The sequence below is a fragment of the Aptenodytes patagonicus genome, chromosome 5, assembly GCF_965638725.1.
Source record: "Aptenodytes patagonicus chromosome 5, bAptPat1.pri.cur, whole genome shotgun sequence".
In the NCBI taxonomy this organism is placed as follows: Eukaryota; Metazoa; Chordata; class Aves; order Sphenisciformes; family Spheniscidae; genus Aptenodytes; species Aptenodytes patagonicus.
In genome coordinates, this window is record NC_134953.1 from 18,552,615 (window position 1) to 18,570,256 (window position 17,642).

The following is a 17,642-nucleotide window of genomic DNA, read 5'->3' on the forward strand; positions in this document are numbered from 1 at the left end:
AACTGAGAGATTAGCATTTGTCACAACTTGTGTCTCAAGCCATGTACACGTATAAGCTCCATAGGCTCTTGCTGATGTTACTGACCGTTGCTATAGATGGGGGAAGCTGAGGCAGAAAGCAAACGCTACCTGCCTGTGGCCACAGAGGAGTTGTGGGTCAGAGCACTGCCCACAGTTCTCTCCTGGTGCTGCTTATTACGCATCACTCAGGTCATTTCTGCCTTTATCATCAGATCTGGCAGTGCTGCAGAGCTGCCTGCTTGCTAAATCTCATTGTATCAACACTTAAAACAAGTGATTAAAGAAAGATTAATGTCATAGATGTAGTGCAGTTAGAGACTGTGGCCAGAAAATCAGTGAAGTATAGAAATTATTTATATAATTTCCATGCACGCTTGCTCTCTCTGTTTGTGTTCTGCTTTCAAAGCCCTAGGAATACTATAGACAGTCGAGGTTTCTTTACCCGGACGTTTACTTTATTCAGCTCCTTGTTGGATATGTATTGTATGTCCTTAGCAGTGGAAAATACAGTTGAAACCTCTCTTTCCTGGTTGAATAAAATGGTATGACAAATACCAGTGGCCTGATAAAGTCTTTGAATAAAGCTGCAGCCAATTTCTATTTAAAACACTCGGAGGAGTCATTATTTTACTCACAGGCCACTTTTAAAGTTGGGCACGTGCTGTGTTGTGCTCTTTTATGATGTATAAAGAAGTCTTTGCACTCCTCTGGCTTTTCCTTTAGCCTTTTCTGCCTTGATTACTTCCATACGTGGAGGGTGTTTTGCAGTCATCTGTGCAGCAGTCTGAGAGGGCAGCCAGTCCGGGAATGGGTCTTCGTGGCACCTCCGTCACCAGCACCGATGCTTGTTCCACTGTCTGATGATTTCTGGCAAATTATTGGATCTGGATCAAAATTAACTTGCAAAGACCCAAGAAATGTAATTTTCAGATCTGGTCTGTCTTATCAAGTGACTGCATGAGCATTGGAGCCAATGCAAAGGAAGGAGAAGACTTTGGGAGCAAAAGGCAGCCTTTTAGAGGCACCCTGATGAGATTGGCTTAAATTCATCTGACCCCAGCAAAGCAATGGGTTCATGAAAGTCAGGAACAGGAAAAGAGGGAAGAAAGGTTAGTGTCAGCCTGTGTTTGGACAATTTATCTATTTTCGACAGATAAACTCTCTGCGACATACAGTTTTAATAATGAAGGTAGAGCTGAACTTCGATGCTATCCACCAAAAAGTCCAATGACATTTGAAACTATGACAGGTTTCAACGGTCTCGATATTTTGGGTGATAAATAAAAAACCTAAAAATCAGAGATTATGGCAGAGCCAGATAAAATCTTTCTAGCCTTCTTTTTCGTTGTAGAAAGTGCAAAATGTCCGATACCCATCCATAACTAATTCCTTATCGGCTCACTTTGCATAAGAGAGCAGTAGCTGGTACAGATTTTGGTCACTTGTCTCACATTAGGTACTGTTGGTCAGATCAGAGCACTGCGGCTGCTAAAATGGGGAGAGCGTAACATATTTTAGTGATCCTAAATTCTTGGTGGGGACCACCCCGGAGGAAAGGGCTTGTAACTGGTTTTGTGGCTGAAAGTCGCGCACAACTTCCCGTGGTATCACAGCCCCTCAGGTCCTTCCCCAATCCCATTTCCATAAATCTCTCCCATTGCTTGTAGATGTGTCCAGGACTCCACTGTTAGAAAGACTGTCCTTTTCAAAATGTAAAATTTTATCACCTAGTTCAGCTTTATCACAGGCAGTACAGAAGTGGAGGAGAAGGCTGTAATTTGGTGATTCTGATCAAAGCTGAAACACCGAGTTGATAGCATTGTTTGTTGTTTTTTTTATTTTACCCACTTGTACAGATCTGAGCACTCTTACCACTTACTAATGTGTGAGAACGGCGATCCTCGGGAATTAGCATCTGAATGAGCATATGCAAATGAGCTGCTCTGGTCTGTGATAGAAATGGTTCTTGAAGGAGTTATGCCTTTTGACTTGAAAGCAAATATACTAATATCTGAGCAGGCGCTGGGAAAAAAATTACAATATTTGGTTTGTCCGTGGGACATTTTTTGGTGCCACAGTTCTTCTTCAACATTGTTATATTGAAAGGCTATAATTGGAGTAATACATTACAGGGGAACAGCAATGATAATAGTACTTAAATCTTTCATGTTTTTATGAAGTCACCTTTTTTTTTTTAAATGCTGTTCATCGAGCGGTAAAAAGAGCTGGAAGTCTTGCAAGGAATGCAAAGAAGTAAAACCTGGCACGGTGAAAGGCTTTCAGTATAATATGAATGTTGATCCTTTAAAATCACAAATCATCTTGCTATTAATTCACTGTAGAATAAAGTCTCCTCAAGATAAGACTCAGCAGTGCTGTGGAGTTGGTATTTAAAGTATGTCCATCTGCATCTAAACGAGTAGCTCCAAGACAATCAGATTATGCAGTAGTTACTTTGGTGAGAATATCGCCTAAGTGGAATGGAAACTTCATTTTGAGTCTAATATTAGACCCTGCTTTGGAAAATTCCTTTTAAATGATCACAAGCTGGGAATAGCAAAAGAATTTAACTTTCGACAGACAGCATTCACCAAGAATTTGTTTTTAACTGCTTATGTTGGGTCCCTGGGAAAGCAGATGTGAAAAACTTACCAAAGTGAATTGACTTGACCTGATGCAATGTTTATATCAGTAGTTGATAAGTTTTCCTCCCTCATCTAATTTGTTCGGGATATTTTCATTCTTTAAGCATGAGTAAGTCTGGGTTGGAATAGTTTAAATGCTTGTTAGTCTAATAATCTGAATCTTAAAGCATGCAGACATTATTGCCTATAAAGGGGTCTAAGCAAAGTTGAACTATTTTGGTTATCTTCCACGGATGGGGATAAGTATCGTTTCTGAGACTAGCAAAGAGGAATGTGAGACAACGTTGCTTACCTCCTGGTAGTTCAGGAAGCATATTGGTACCTGCGCTATTTATACTTCAAAACGCCACTTGCATTTGGTGAACCTTTTGAATGCATGTTACTTTTTATGCAGCTTTACAAAGGACCGGCTTTCGGTGGCAGCTAGGGAAACTGGCAACCAAGGATATCAAAGTGGATTCGAAGGGTCATGATACTATTATTATTCCTGTGGCAGAAAGGACTTTAGGAATTATAGAATACACTGTGAATGATGCACAGCTCAGGGATCTTTAGAGCCACTAGTATATCTCATCTTAGCTTTTCTCTTTGTTGATCAGACACTGTCACTTTGAATATTTTTTATTAATTAATTCCTAAATAAGCCCCCCCCCCCCCCCCCCCCCCCCCGAACATGTCTAAATAATTATTTTTGAGGGAGGGAGGAGAAAAAGAGAAACTCATGGATCGGGCTGACCTCTTCTCCCCAACTCTACCCTGTCCACGTGCTTCTGTGGTTTGGCCATTGTTGCTGTTGTTTCCAAGCTTGAGGAGAACATCTACGGGAGCTTGCTGCAAAGGAGGGCTCCAGCCTGGCCTTCCTCTGCCAACGCATGAGACAAGAAGTGGAGCAACCGTCAACAAGATAATATAATGAATTCAATGCCAGGGTGACGGTTTCACTGGGAAAGACATTAGAAAGAGAACACTGATCTCTTTAGCCATTCTCCTTTAGTGTATTAGGTGGATTTATGTGACCCAGCAATTCATTTCTCAGACAGAAATCAAATTATGATTTTAAGCATCTGTTAAACTTTGCCTCTTTTTTCATGAAGCCTGTCATGAACCTTTTTGTCTTTTTATTTATACCTGTGTGTCTGTAATTCTGCTATAATTTCTGATCTTTCAGGAATTTCTAAAATGTCTAAATTGCTGATCTGTCTCCTTGCAGGCAAGTCTCACCTGGCTATAGTACAAAGAGTAAACAATGAAGGAGAAGGGGATCCTTTTTATGAAGTCCTGGGAATTGTCACTTTAGAAGATGTGATTGAAGAGATCATCAAGTCTGAAATTCTGGATGAAACAGATCTATACAGTGAGTAGAAATATTTGCACTTTGTTTATAGATGGGAGGGAAGACTCCATCCAGCAGCAGTTTTGTTTAATACCTGTGTTTTGAGAGATGTTAAGTTGCTGATTTAAAATCTCAATGGTCAAATGACCTGCAGATCCCTCAGATGGTCGAAGTAATTTTTGTTTTTGCAGCATGGGCACCTCACATACAGCATAAAGGGGTATTAATTCAGAAACAGGACAGGTTTCTTTATTTGACCTTTCCATCAAGAAGGTTTGCATCTGCAGCAATCTGGTCTCTCCTGCTAGCTGTTCTCCACCACAGTGGCCTTGTTAAACCTTTTTGTTACAGTGCTCACGACCCCCCACATTTTCCCCTAACCTCTCTCTGCCTCAAGGGCCTGTAGTCCATGTACTACCGTAGTTTAGCAAGAAGGCAGGCAAATACCATGCCCTCAAGGAAGGGGAATGGAGTCTCTTTAGAGTGTCTCTGTTGCTCATTCAGAAAACCTGAGAATGGAAATTCTTCAGGGCTGAAAACCAGCATATCCTAAATGACTCCTCTTTTTATCACTCAGTACAGCTCCTTCCTTCCTTTGTGTTAACATAAGTTGAGGGAGATGATGCTGCAGCTCAACCATTACCTGGGACTTGAGAGATCTGGACTCTTTTCTTTCCCATTTTAGAGTTTGTCTGGTCTTTGGCCAATTGCCTAAAGTGTCTTTGCTTCTCTTCCCATCTGCACAATCTGTGCTGTGCATATGGGACTTCCTTTCTGTCATTCTTCATCTGTCTTATCTGTGCTTTGATCACTTGCCGGCAGATGCTATTTTTTACTATGTGTTCACGTGTAGCACAAGGATGTCTCTAGATTCTATTGTAATAGAAATAGTAATTTTAAATATCTTTAACACTGTTCAGCTGTCCTTTGCTTTCTTTTTCTTTCCTCATGAAAGAGATCTGAATGTTTCTACAGCATCTTCCTGAGGCCAACGCAAGCATCTTTTAGCCTCCCTTCAAGCCAAATGCCAAATGAGCACTTTACACTGTGGGATAGACATACTTCTACTTTTCCTAATAGATTGTTATTGCCTGAACTACTTTCTGTAGCTGGTCAGTATTTTACCAGTATTTGTGTGTCCAAAGGTTCATGTAAATCACAGTTGTGTTTTACGATATGCTAAACAGTCTAATTACTATGCAAATCACAGAAGTCCGGTTAGTATTGATTTCTTTTCATACCTTCACCAATGAATTGTTGGGCTAATCAGTTACAACATAATGCTTTTACAGGGTGAATTCAGACTTTCTTTTATACTCCAAAAAGATCCTATCTTTGTCTCATCACCTTTGAGATATTTCCGTGTTTCTACAAGTGAAAAGACATTGCATATACTTTTCAATGTTTTTTTTCCCCTTGTTTGTTAAGAGAAACCACATAGATCATGCTGTGTTGTTCTTCAGGACAAAAAAAGCTTTGACCATTAATAGCATGTTAGAGGGCAAGGAAATGAGAATTTAATTTTACTACCTGAAGACTTCCTAGATTGACAAAATAGAGCTGGTGAACATGAGTTCATTTGAAACTCTCCTTCCTGGGAAGGTTTTACTGTTGAAAATTCCTGGTTCAGAACAGGAGGGAAACTTCACTTCCTAGGCTTCCTGGAGGATGCAGGAAATTTTTTGGGGTGACCTTCTATGTACCATGAAGATGAACTTCTAGTTTCTTTATGAAGCGCTGGAGTTCATTCCACTGTTTAGACTGAAGGAAACTCTAGCAATAAGGGAGAGATCAGAAATCTGGAGAAGCTGCGAGGATCACAGAAAATGTGATAGGTTTTGGATTTGGGCAGATTGATGTGCTGTAACCACTTCCAATTAGTGTAGTGATGGGAACGTGCTTTGGGTTTACTGAAGGTACCTTATTGTCCACGATATGTTAAGGCAGCTCGTTTTTGATGTTGATATCAGTGTGTCAGTGCTAGTAACCCCATCTAGTACTAGAGTTCTCTGATGCTGTTCGTTATAAGACCAAGCTGGCTTGCTCAGCTCAGACCAAGAAACCTTTGGACTGATTTGCTCTGTGCTAGGTGTTTACTTAAAAGTAGACCTTACAAAAAATTTTGGCAGCGTTGTTAAGCCTTTGTTCTGAAGTTTTAAAAATGTTTTGTTTTGCTTTGATGGAAACTTGAAATTTGATGAAATGGCTGACCTTGGTGTTGGAGCTGTGCCTTTCTGCTGTTTCCATGAAAATCCATTTGAACTGTGTTAGGGTAGAAGCAATTGTATATTTACAGTTTTTGCTGAAAGTTGCTCTCACTGCTGAAACTCTGCAGCTGAATTTCTCGAGGGTTGCGTGCCCAATAAATGTGTGGTATTTCTTCAGATTGCTCTAGTCTGCTATGTCTTATGGCTTGCAGAGATGTTGGGAGCAAGGAGAAGAAGACGAGAGCAAGAAAAATTGTTAAAGATGTCTGACCTATCAAAATCTGGATAGACTGAGTACTTCTGAGCATGAGACTTTGTATTGGGGATGCTGATGGGGTGGAGAGAAGAAGTTTCTGTCATGACACAGGTAGGCTCTGACTACGTCTCAGCCAGTGTCACGATGAAGAGCTGTCAGTGTATTTGGCTCTTAGCATTAGAAAGTTGGAGCATTTTTTCATGATTGACGCAGTACAGGAGTCTGTCCTGCACTCCCATGGCCCTAGCCGTGGTGGGAGAGCATTTCTCAACCTTCTCAGAGGCCCAAGAGAGAAAACTCTATGTTCTGCATTGGTCTCAGACTGCAGAGTCTGCTTGAGGAACATGTTCACCATTCTGACCCGGGTTTGACTGGTGGCCTGTCTTACTTAGCTCTTTCTAATTGAAGATGCATTTAGTTATCCCCTTAGTGCAACTGGAATGCTGCTGTTTTTCACACAGACAGATTCAGAGAGGGTTTGCCCCACGTAAAATCTGGGATTTTTCTACAAATGAAATACCTTAACACACCCTTGTGCACGTGTTCTGCATGTTGCGGATAAATAGTCTGGTTGTAAGCATCAGCTTACATTGCATTTTTACGTCCTCACCCACGTGTTGTTCAGCAGTCTGTCTCAGTGAATACGACCCCTGGCAAGCCCATGCTGCAGGGCTGTTCGGTGCCAGGCCATGGGGCACATTTGTTACAGAGCTGCACTGCTACAGCTGCAATAGCTTTCACCTAATAATTTTTTTTTAGCCTTGGCAAGTGAACTTCCCTGAGGGGAAGACCACATCTTACCCGAACATTCCTATTTCTAAACAGCTGTCAAAACAGGTATGTTAAATATATGTGCTAGTAAACTCTTTTTAAACCCATTTAAACCGCGGAGCTACGGGAATAAAAATTGTTTGCCCCAATAAGTATTTCCACTGTCATCCAGTGAAAGTGCAGCAACATAGAAAAGGTTGTGCAACACCGATTTGTCTGGCAAGACCTACAGATATTGGTATGGTGTACATCAGCATCCTACTCCAGGAGAGCAGAGCTTTGTGTAGCTGGAATCTAATCTTTAGATATACCAAGGTGGTTGCCACCTGTTAGAAAATGATGGTTTTACCTTGTTGGCCATTAGGACTGTGGACTTGCTAACCTTCTGCTGTCTAGCACTGGTAGGCTACAGGAGCTGCATCCTTACGGGAAGCTATTTTAGGCTGTTTAAGAGCTTCAGGTTTAGTCCTGCTGACTTTCTGTCAGTTGCCAAAACGTGTGTAATACACAGGGCAACCTGGTTTTCCCAGCTAGGGACAAAAAGAACTGGCAAAACTAACTTAGTTAAACCTTTCTTTTAAAATGAAACAAACCCACAGGCTTAAGAAGATCTGTGCGGTGTGTGGGGCATAGGCTATCAGCCTGGGTGTGTGCACCAATGTGGGGATGAGAGAGAAGGGGACATGGGGTGTGTGCTGAGTGAGACTCTGGCATCTACCTCTGATTGCCTTGGGCTGGGCATCCTGGTACTGAGTATGGGCACAGGGTCAGTGAGTCTAGTCCTCTGGGAATTGTACTTACTTTTCCTGAAGTATCTTATACATACACATCTCAAGCAGTTGCTTGTCTCTGTCCTTGTACAGTTCTTGTGTGCCAGACAGAACTACGCTTCCATTTGATAAAATATTTTTGTCCTCATTCTCTTGTCTGGAGCTCACTGCAGATGTCTACTCTGTCCTAAAGACAAAAGGACAACAAGGAGCACAGGAAGAGAACAAGAACCTTCCCAGAACATTGTCTGGGTGCATTTGCAGTGCCCATCAGCCTGCTGCCTGCCTGCCCGCCCAACTGAATGGGTGATCTGAGGTTTGTCTCCCTGTTCCGTAGCTGTCTGCAGTCCAAGCTGGCTCCTTCAAGTAAATTCATGCAATCATTTGTGGTGTTCTGCATCAGGCCTGGAAGTTCTCACCCTCTTCTTGGGTTCTCTCCATCAGCCCAGGAACTCACGGTTAGCCTTGCTGCCTTTGAAGGAAAAGTCTAAATATTCCCAGAACCTACTGAAGGTAGTTGCAATATTTGTTGATATCTCACCAAAAGTTATACTGAGGGTATCCTTCGTGTCACATTGTTCATGTTGCAGAACCAAACAGCATCACAGCACTCTGTAAGCAGAGATCGCTTCAGCATGCCAAGATAACTTCAGTGCCCAGGTCTCCATCTCACTTACTGTAGAAAGGACAAACAGGAAATACCTGGTCCAGATTCATTTACTTCTGTCACCGTCCAATCCTTGGTTCCTATGTCTTACAAGAAGCTCAGAAGTTGTTTGGATAGCGAAGAACAATTAAGACCATCCCTTACAAAAATAAGCCAAGATAATGGCTTTAAGCCATATGGCTCTGCTCTCACTGTGTAACGTTTTTCTTGGGGTAAGGTTTCTGGACAAGCTGCCAAGGAAACAGTAGGAGGAGTTGAAATCACCTATCATTTGATTAAGAGCCTGGGTCTCTTACCTTGATGACTAATGCAGACAGAAAGATTTAAGGCATCCTCCCATGGTGTGATGCTGGCCCTGTTTTCACGTACCAGAAGTGCAGTGTGAAGCCTGTGGTGGTACAGCTCATTCACAGGAGAAATACAGAGATGCTTTACTGCCCCGCTGAAGAGACGTTTCCCTGTCCCAGGGCCAAAACTTGTACTCGTGGTGATTTTTGCCTCCCTGAAGACAGCAATGACGGAGCTCCTTGTGAGAAAGCATCTCAGCCACAGCATTGTAAAAAATACCATTCTCTGAGCTTTTCAGAAAAAGCACAATTTCTATTCTTCTTACCTCTTACAAGAGGTAGGACCTAGTGAGAGTTTCTGGGGGACTTTTCTCCTATTCACTTTCTATTGCTTTAGTATCCATCTTTCCTTTAACTGCAAGTACAGATAAGGTCTGTCTCAGACTATATTCCTAAGGCAGGGATTGTTTCTAGTCTGTAACCACTCCCTTGGGTGGTTTCTATTCCTGCTTTTGGAAGAGAAACTGCAGTCCCCGATGTAGTCCAGGTACTGGGTAAAGTACTACTAGGGTAAGAGGCTTCTGGTTTCAAAGAAGAAAAAGGGCATGGGTTGTCATCATTCTTCTCCATGTGCTTGGGAACAAGTATCTCAAATTTTCTGATTTGCACTGCTCACAGAATGAGCTTTAGATATACACAGTAGATACATTACTATCAGTACAGTATTGCTGTTGAGTCTGTGATAGTCTTATAGTGGAGGCTTGTCCATGGGAAGTTGAGGATCTAAATGTATTCATATCTAAAAGGCTAGGTGACTTGGGAAAATTTTTCTAGACATCTGTTAATTACCAGTATTGTAATTTCCAAGTCCCAAACTCAACCGCTCTGAACCTTATGTAGTCTGTAGCATATATTTGGACACCTACAGGACTCCAGATCTCAGTGGCTTCCTTGCTATGGTACCTCACTTTAATCATCTTTGCATGCATAACCCAAAATCTGGCAACAGCTACCTGGGAGTATGCGTGAGGTTTCACAGGGTTAGCTTCACCTGCACGTCTTTGTGTGCTTGCCCGGATTCTCTGCAGTGAATCAATGTACCAGAACTGCCTGTGGTCCCTCAAAAGTCTATTCATTTTAAAGCAATGACTAGGGGTCTGATAGACAAGTAGCCATAGTGTTTTCAGTATCTTTCCCCACTAAGGCCCTAGAACCTGAGCCATGCCTCCAGTCTGAGGGGCTCACAGTAATTGCCTGCAATATACGGTGGAGCTTAGAGCTGTCTGACAGCATTCTGCTGCTTATAGCCAATGCCACCTTACGCACTCTGTCAGCAGAGAAGGGCAAGACCCTGCCATCTGAACAGAGACCTCTTCTCCCTGGAATTGATGTATACCGTACCCCAACATGCCTGTAGCTCTGTGCTGACCTGGTTTCCTAGACATTTTGGCAGATTAGCTCAGCAGGTGGATGGTAATAGCTGGGTTGTTTGTGCCTCTGCAACTCCATCTTTCACGTTGTCTTTCACAAATGGGGATTCCCTACCACAGACACTGTTTTAAGACACAGACGAACCAAGTAGCAAGTATTTAGCTGAATAAAGGACAGGCATCCAGGATCACTAGCAGGCAAATTCCCATATCTGAACTCCTGAAGCTACTCTGTACTTCATTCTGGCTTCAGTGCCTGTAAAGCAGCCAGAGATTCCCACCTCCAGGCTGTACACCTTGCCAGCCTTTGCTGAAGTTTGGACAGGACAAAAGAAACTGCATGCACTAGACATTGGGAGTTACTTGGACCAAAGGCATGCAGATTTTGCCAAAGCTGTGAAGAGTCAGTGAAGCCATGGTACAGCATAAGAAATAGGTCATTGTATATTTAGTCTGTGTACTTGCTGGGAATTTCCTAAGGAATGTATATGAAAAAAGTAGCTATCACAGATATTCTTGTAGAACAACACCTTTTGATCATTAGTAACACTGAGCAGGACTCCTCCTCCCCACCTAGAAATGCGCACGCACCATATGTGTAATATGCAGAGCTGCTCTACAATTAGATGTTTGCAAGCAGAGACTTTCCCCTCATTGAAGTGACAGAGAAGTGACAGAGACCGTGGGTGCCTGGCTCTGCAGGACAGGGGCTCACGACCAGATGAGCCCGCAGCACAGCTCGCTGGTTGTTTCTGGTTTGTGCTGCATGCCGATGAGCAGGGCTTTGCGTGTACTGCAGAGGGGTTTGTCTGCATCCTGTGCTCTGGGTGGCCATCCTGACTGACTCCATCCAGCGCGGTTCGTGTTGGACCCCATTCTAACAGAAATCGCTTCCTTCCTTTCTTTTCCCACCCTCCCTTCCCCAGCTGATAACAAGACGAAAAAGAAAGTAGCTCATCGGGACAGGAAGCAGGACTTCTCTGCCTTCAAGCAGACAGACAGCGAGATGAAGGTTAAAATATCACCACAGCTCCTCCTGGCAATGCACCGGTTCCTGGCAACAGGCAAGTGCAGGTTATCTTTTTTTGCGATCATGCCAGAGCCTCGGAGGCAGTTTGTCAGCAAAGGCTGGTGAGGTGGGTGGGACAGTGCAGGCGGGAAGGGAGGCTGGATTGTGGGGTGACAAATAATGCCACTGTTGTGTTTTTCTTTTTAAATTCTCTCCTCTCCTGTGTTCAGTGTCGGCATGAACCCTCTGAGACATTTACCAGGGGTGGACCAGTAACTTTAAATTGGTCTGAAAGGTAAGGATGAATGCCAAGTGCCGCACTGCATGTCTAGAGTCCGTCAGATTAACGACTAGCAAGTACACCCCATTAGGAAGAGCTCAGGGAACAAACCAAAGAGGACTCGATACCACTGGCCAGCTGACTGTAATTGCACTCTGGCGCCTTCTCCAGAAAGAGATGCTGGACTTTTTGCAGGAAGGTCTAAACCTGTTCCATGAGACTTTTTGACTCCAAGTGAAAAACTCTCCTGACACATTTAATGCAGACTGCGCAGGCGGTTGAACTGTACTTTTAAAAATGGATTTCTGGCTGGCTTGTGTGACCTCCGTTGATGACTTCAGGTTTCAGAGGACAGTTGTCTCCATCCCAGAACTCCTTGATGTTTTAGCCCTTGGGTGGGCAGTCTGGCAGAGAGGCCAGGGCCTTGAATGGTTTCTTGCAGCTGATACTGCCTTTCGTCGTAAACTTGGTCCCTTCACCTCAGAGATGAGACCTGTTAACAGGAGAGCTTGTGGAAAACATACCTTCCTATTGCTCGTGCTGTCTCTCTTTGACATAAAAAGACTTCTCACATGCAGGCCTTTCAGATGGGCATCTTTCACTGCTATGTTCAACATATACTCATGGGTTGAAAAATGATAAAGTTGTTTTGTCTCAAGTTTGCCAGCTCCAGTTGGAATTAGTACTTCCCCTCCTCTAAGATGCAGTAACTGCCTGCCTAGATGCTCCTAGTCCGCCTTCATGCTTTATTTTGCCCCTGTGACTTGAAAGAAACATGTACGTGATCGGTTATCACATCTCAGCTGAGGGGCAGTAATTCCTTAAAAGGTTTGAACTCCTACGGCTCATGTGCACGTGAGCATGTCCTTGGTGAAAGGAAGCAGTTCAACAGGAAGATGTGGATTTAACAGCAAGCAAGGCGTTGTTCATGTAGTGGTACAAGACTTGGTGGAGTTCCCTAAACACCTGCTCAACAGACATAGTCTTACAGTGCTGCTTCTCTACTTGTTTTGTGGATGAAAGGATTGTGTAGCTTAAATCCAGGTCTGTCTGTGAAGCCACTGCTAAATAAGATGAAAGCTACAGTTTTGGTTTCTCTGTTCTAAATTGAGAATAGTATCTTTAGCAGATGAAAGGTACTGGGTCATTAACAGTCCTGTTCTGAAATGAGGTGTTAGGAAAGCTTATCAATTTGCATGTGTAAATCTCGACGTCCCTGGCTTAACTCTCCCACACAAGGATGAGCTTTTCCACTTCAAACAGCTCCTGTTGGGAACACTGAAGAGCAAGTGGATAGGGGATGTGTTCTGTGTGTCAGGCATTAATCCCACATGGTTTGAACTGACCTGCACTGTCTCTCACTTTGAGTAACTCTTCCCATATGAACCGTGGCAGTCCCAATTGTGTCTTTGATTTATGTAGAGCATCTATCTAGAGCAACTTTCTAGGCCCCAAACAGTGACTTTTTTTTTTAGAAAAAGTGCAATAAATGCAGTAACTTTAATATGTTTTGAGGAAGGAGAAAACCAAATTCAAAGGTTCTGTGCCCCAATTGTAAAGCTCTTCCATTTATACAACTCTCCAATGAACGTATACAACTGTGACTGAACTCTCAAGAGGGCAAGACTGCCTTTTTCTTTTCCCTTTCAGATGAAGACATGGTTTTTGGTTGTTTTGAAAAATACGTCAGTACTGAAAGTTGGGGCGTTCCTGGTTTCCCCCCCCCTTACAAATCTAACAGTCTCAAAAGACAGGAAGCCTGCAATCCCATAATGGATCTCTCTGCATCTGTGTGTCTTTTATAGGCAAATGCTTATTAACGAGTATTGCTAACTTCTTGCCAGGCATATGAAGTGTAATGCCAAGTTGTATCTTGTGTTATAGAAGTAGAAGCATTTGGTCCATCCCAGATGTCAGAGAAGATCCTTCTCAGGCTGCTAAAACATCCCAACGTCATCCAGGAGCTGAAATACGACGAGAAGAACAAGAAAGCCCCAGAACACTACCTCTACCAGCGAAACAAGCCTGTCGACTACTTTGTTCTCATTTTACAGGTCAGACATGTGATTACGTAGATATGTGCAAAATCCTTCATCTCCTGACATATCCCTCTCTATACCTCTTCCAGTTGTTGAAGTTTGTCTTCTTTCAAACATGGGAATGGAACTATGGCTCCTGGGAACTGCTCCTGCCTCCTTTATGACCTTGCCAACCTTGAAGAGCTCACTCAGCTGCTTTCAGCCTCAGTTAAACCAGTTGTGAAGGGTAGACAGCACTTCCCACTTCCAGACATCTGTTGAAAGTTACTTATGCTTTAGGTATCACTAGGATAGGCAATGCAAAGGAATCCCTGCATACAGCTGGCATTGCTTGGAAAATAGGGGTGCGAAAAATGGCATATCATAGGAGTTTGGCTTTCTGGAATGCGTTTTTTCCTTTTGCAAAAGGAGGCATGGGGAGTTTGACAGTTTAGAGAAATGACATTTTTCTGTGCGATTTTGAAGTCTGTACCTTTGGTGGTGTGAGAAGCGCAGGTTTCAGTGGAGGCATTGCGCCATCTACTGAACTGATGCCACCTCCTGCCACAGCCTCTGCGGTTCCTGGGCACCCTGCCATCCAAGCACTCGCCCTACCTCGAGATCGCCACTTTTGGGTGGTTTTTAGATTGGAGCCCTAGGTGGTGTGGAAGGACTGTTTTCTACTTGTTCCGTACAGGATTGCATCTAGTGCTGATATCTCCCAGGTTTTTGTTACTTGACAGGAACACTTGAATGACTAGGTAAAGCTTTACACAGAAACTTAGCTTCCATCTAGCACCGTTTGAGTAGGAACAGTCCTTTAAGAGATTTTGCTGGAAAGGTGCTTATGTTTCTATCCTGCATAACTGAAATCAGTTTTGGTTATAAAAACACAAGCATCGTAGCTACAGTTGTAACACCGGGCTTGAAATCTTCCTTAACATGGCCTTAAAAAAAAAAGAATGGAAGGGAGGTTTAAACACTGTCAGTGATAAACAATTAAGAAAGCATATGGAATATGATATTGTGGATTCAGCGTAATTCTCTTTTTAAAAAGGATCATTTTTTCCAAGGGTTTGAGGAGCAACTGGTAGCTCCTTAACTGCTCTTTCTTATGTGCTGAATTGTTGCAATCTGAAATATTCCAGAGGCAAGATAATGTTCCTGAATGAGGTAATGCTGCAAAGACGTAAATGGAGGACATGGGCGATACAAAAGTACAATCAGTTCTTTCTGAGCTATTCTTCAATCAATACATATTTAGCAAACACAGTGTGCTAGCTCTATAATGCATTTGGAAAATTGAGTCTTGCAGTAGGTACATACTGTAAAAATGGTAACAAGGTTGGTTCTGCAGATAGAGCAATGGTCTTGGAACTGAATCTCAACTCCAACTACTAATTACTAGTTTGTATTTAGCTACTAACTCCAGACTGACTGTATGTGAAGATCAAAGCCTGATTGTGTATGTATTTTGGAGACCTGGTCTTCGCTGGCGAATAACTACCAGCAGTAAGTAGGTTGAGAGCTCTGTTTATAACCAGTCTTTGCCTGGGTGATGAAATCATACCTTTTGGAAGGCTTATAATGAACAAATAAGCTACTTATTTGTGTTGTGGAGTGACATTGGTTTTAAAAAGGATTATATGAAGTCGTTGCTTGTGATAGCAGGAAAGTGGATTTGTGAGCTAGGCACTCTCTTCCTGCTAGGTGGATTTTGTGATTTTTCTCATCTGGGACAGTTAGACAAACTGACTTGTTATCAGGGCTCACGCAGGTTGAGTTCATTTTCATGTTTTTGTGCCCCAGTGCAGTACTGTAAAGTTAAAGGCATGATTATTTATTTGAAATGGTGCTTAATGAAATAAACACATAGAAATAAAATCTACCTTTTGGACTCATTTTGACCCAGTTGTGTCCAGTTGATGTTCAGTCTACTCAGTACACATGGGACGGGCAGTCTGTTTGCCCTTTCCAGCCTAGCCAGAGGGAAAGCATTGCAGGTAATTATGGGTTTGCCTGAAATCCCAACCTTTGTGTAGGTCAGCCTGAAAGCTGCATGAGATTTCTTCTGTCTGCAGTGGTGTGCTGTAACTCTCACTGCAGTACCAGTAAGGATGGATGGATGTGAAAACCAGGCCTCACCAAGAAGCCGATTATTTTTGGCTACGTGTATACCAAAGTAACTGGGATGTTTACAGCTATGTTTGATATGGTGGGTTCTGTTCTAGAGTCCTTCGTAGGATGTGATGTTAAACATTTGGTTAGGGCCACATCAGAAGCAGGTGCATTTGTGTGGTAGTGTGGTTTTGTACAGCTTGGGAAGCACTGAGGGTGTTTCTAGGCAAGACCCTGCGAAAGAGCGGGATCTTAAGTTAAGGGTGCTGGAATATGTAAAACTGAAGTAGCCCCAAGACTGCTCCTTCAGGAATAAAGGCTTTGTTTCTGTGGGAATCTCATCAGCGAAGGCAGACAGCCTCCTCGTGTGTTGTATTCCATCTCCCTTCCCTATGTTTGTGTTAGAGGGGACTCTTCATGTGAATGTGAGCTGTGGCCCAAAATGTGTCTCAAGACCCCAGGTGACTGTGCTACATACAAGCTTGTTGTGATACCGGGGAAGTATTTTTTCACTCTGCATTGAGGGAAAGCAGCCTGGCAGCCCTTGGAGCCCGGCAATAGTACCTCCGCAAAGCGCTGTGCTGATCCCGCTCCTCTGCAGGGACTTACACTGGCCACAGGGCACCAAAGACCAGGATAGCTCAGGGCTCAAGCGCATGTTGCCCTCCAGGGTCTGTCCCTGTTCAGGCACCATTACAAACTGCAGGGACCATGACACTGCTTAGGAATGTCAGGCAAAACTGGCTTTCAGGGCTCAAGTCTGGTCTTGTGCCTCGAGACCTACGGTCCCTTTTAATTGCAGCTGTCTCTCCTTTTCCTTAACAGGGGAAAGTGGAAGTGGAGGCTGGGAAAGAGGGGATGAAGTTTGAAGCTGGTGCTTTTTCCTACTATGGGGTGATGGCCCTCACAGCATCGCCAGGTATGTCCTCTTACCTTCTGCTTCTGGAATGCGCTCCTGCACAAGCCTGCCCATCCTGTGAGTGCAGCGGGAGGAGGCTGCGCAGGGCATCCCCCTGCCATGTCTGTGGGGCTGATGTAAACGATACCTCCTTGCCAGCGAAACTGCCTGCCTGGCACAGCGTCCCTGGGAGGGGCCCAGGCCGGTGGCGGCGCTGACTCCGAAACCGAGTGACTGGCAGTGGTTTGCCAGCTCCCGGAGGATGCGAGTGTTGGCCTTAGCGAGTGATGTGTTTGGTACTGGAGGACAGCTTTGTTGTTTTGCTCACGGTAGGGTAACAGGGATTGAATTAGTGGGAATGAATAAATAGTGGCAGAGGGACATCTAGTGGTGCAAAGTACAAACACCCGGTTAGTTTGGGGATGGTTCGCTTTACCAGTCTTGTTTCTAAAGATGTCTTGAGGAAAAGGAGGGCAGCGGTGCAAGAAAAGTGATTGCTCCTGTCAGCTTGTGTGGAAATGTAACCAAGAAATCAGCAAGGGGGAAGAGCTGGTGTCTGAGGGCAAAGTGTGAGCCAGTTCCCACCAAGGTGTGAGCCAATTCCCGGCGCACAAGTGGTAGCGGCACAAGCCACCACCTCATAGGAGCAGGTCGGGGGATCATCTTATAATCCACCAAGAGTAGGCTCCAGTGCTGTATTTCAGCATTTGGTGATGTATTTTGGTGCCAACAGTGTCACCACTAAGATCTCGACCTCAACTGGGAATCCATAGCCCCACTGGGGAGAGCTGGGTGCTGGTGCTGGCGTTGGCCATCTGCTGACCCAAAGCCGCTTGCTCAGCTTCAGGGAGAGACATTTCTCACACTGAAATTGGGTCCTCCTGTCGCAGCAGGGTTTATGTTCCACTTGAGAGGCAGCTTGTTTTAATTGT

The 17,642-nt window shown here is 43.8% G+C and overlaps 1 protein-coding gene across 1 annotated transcript in view; it reads left to right on the forward strand.

Annotated features, from left to right (window-relative positions):
• Nucleotides 1-17,642, forward strand: part of CNNM2 (cyclin and CBS domain divalent metal cation transport mediator 2) — a 126,471-nt gene that overhangs the window by 95,982 nt on the left and 12,847 nt on the right. Inside the window, exons 2-5 of the mRNA XM_076338933.1 lie at nucleotides 3,877-4,020; nucleotides 11,314-11,451; nucleotides 13,561-13,730; nucleotides 16,638-16,731. Coding sequence (XP_076195048.1) covers nucleotides 3,877-4,020; nucleotides 11,314-11,451; nucleotides 13,561-13,730; nucleotides 16,638-16,731 — 546 coding nt within the window. The remainder of the gene's footprint in view (nucleotides 1-3,876; nucleotides 4,021-11,313; nucleotides 11,452-13,560; nucleotides 13,731-16,637; nucleotides 16,732-17,642) is intronic.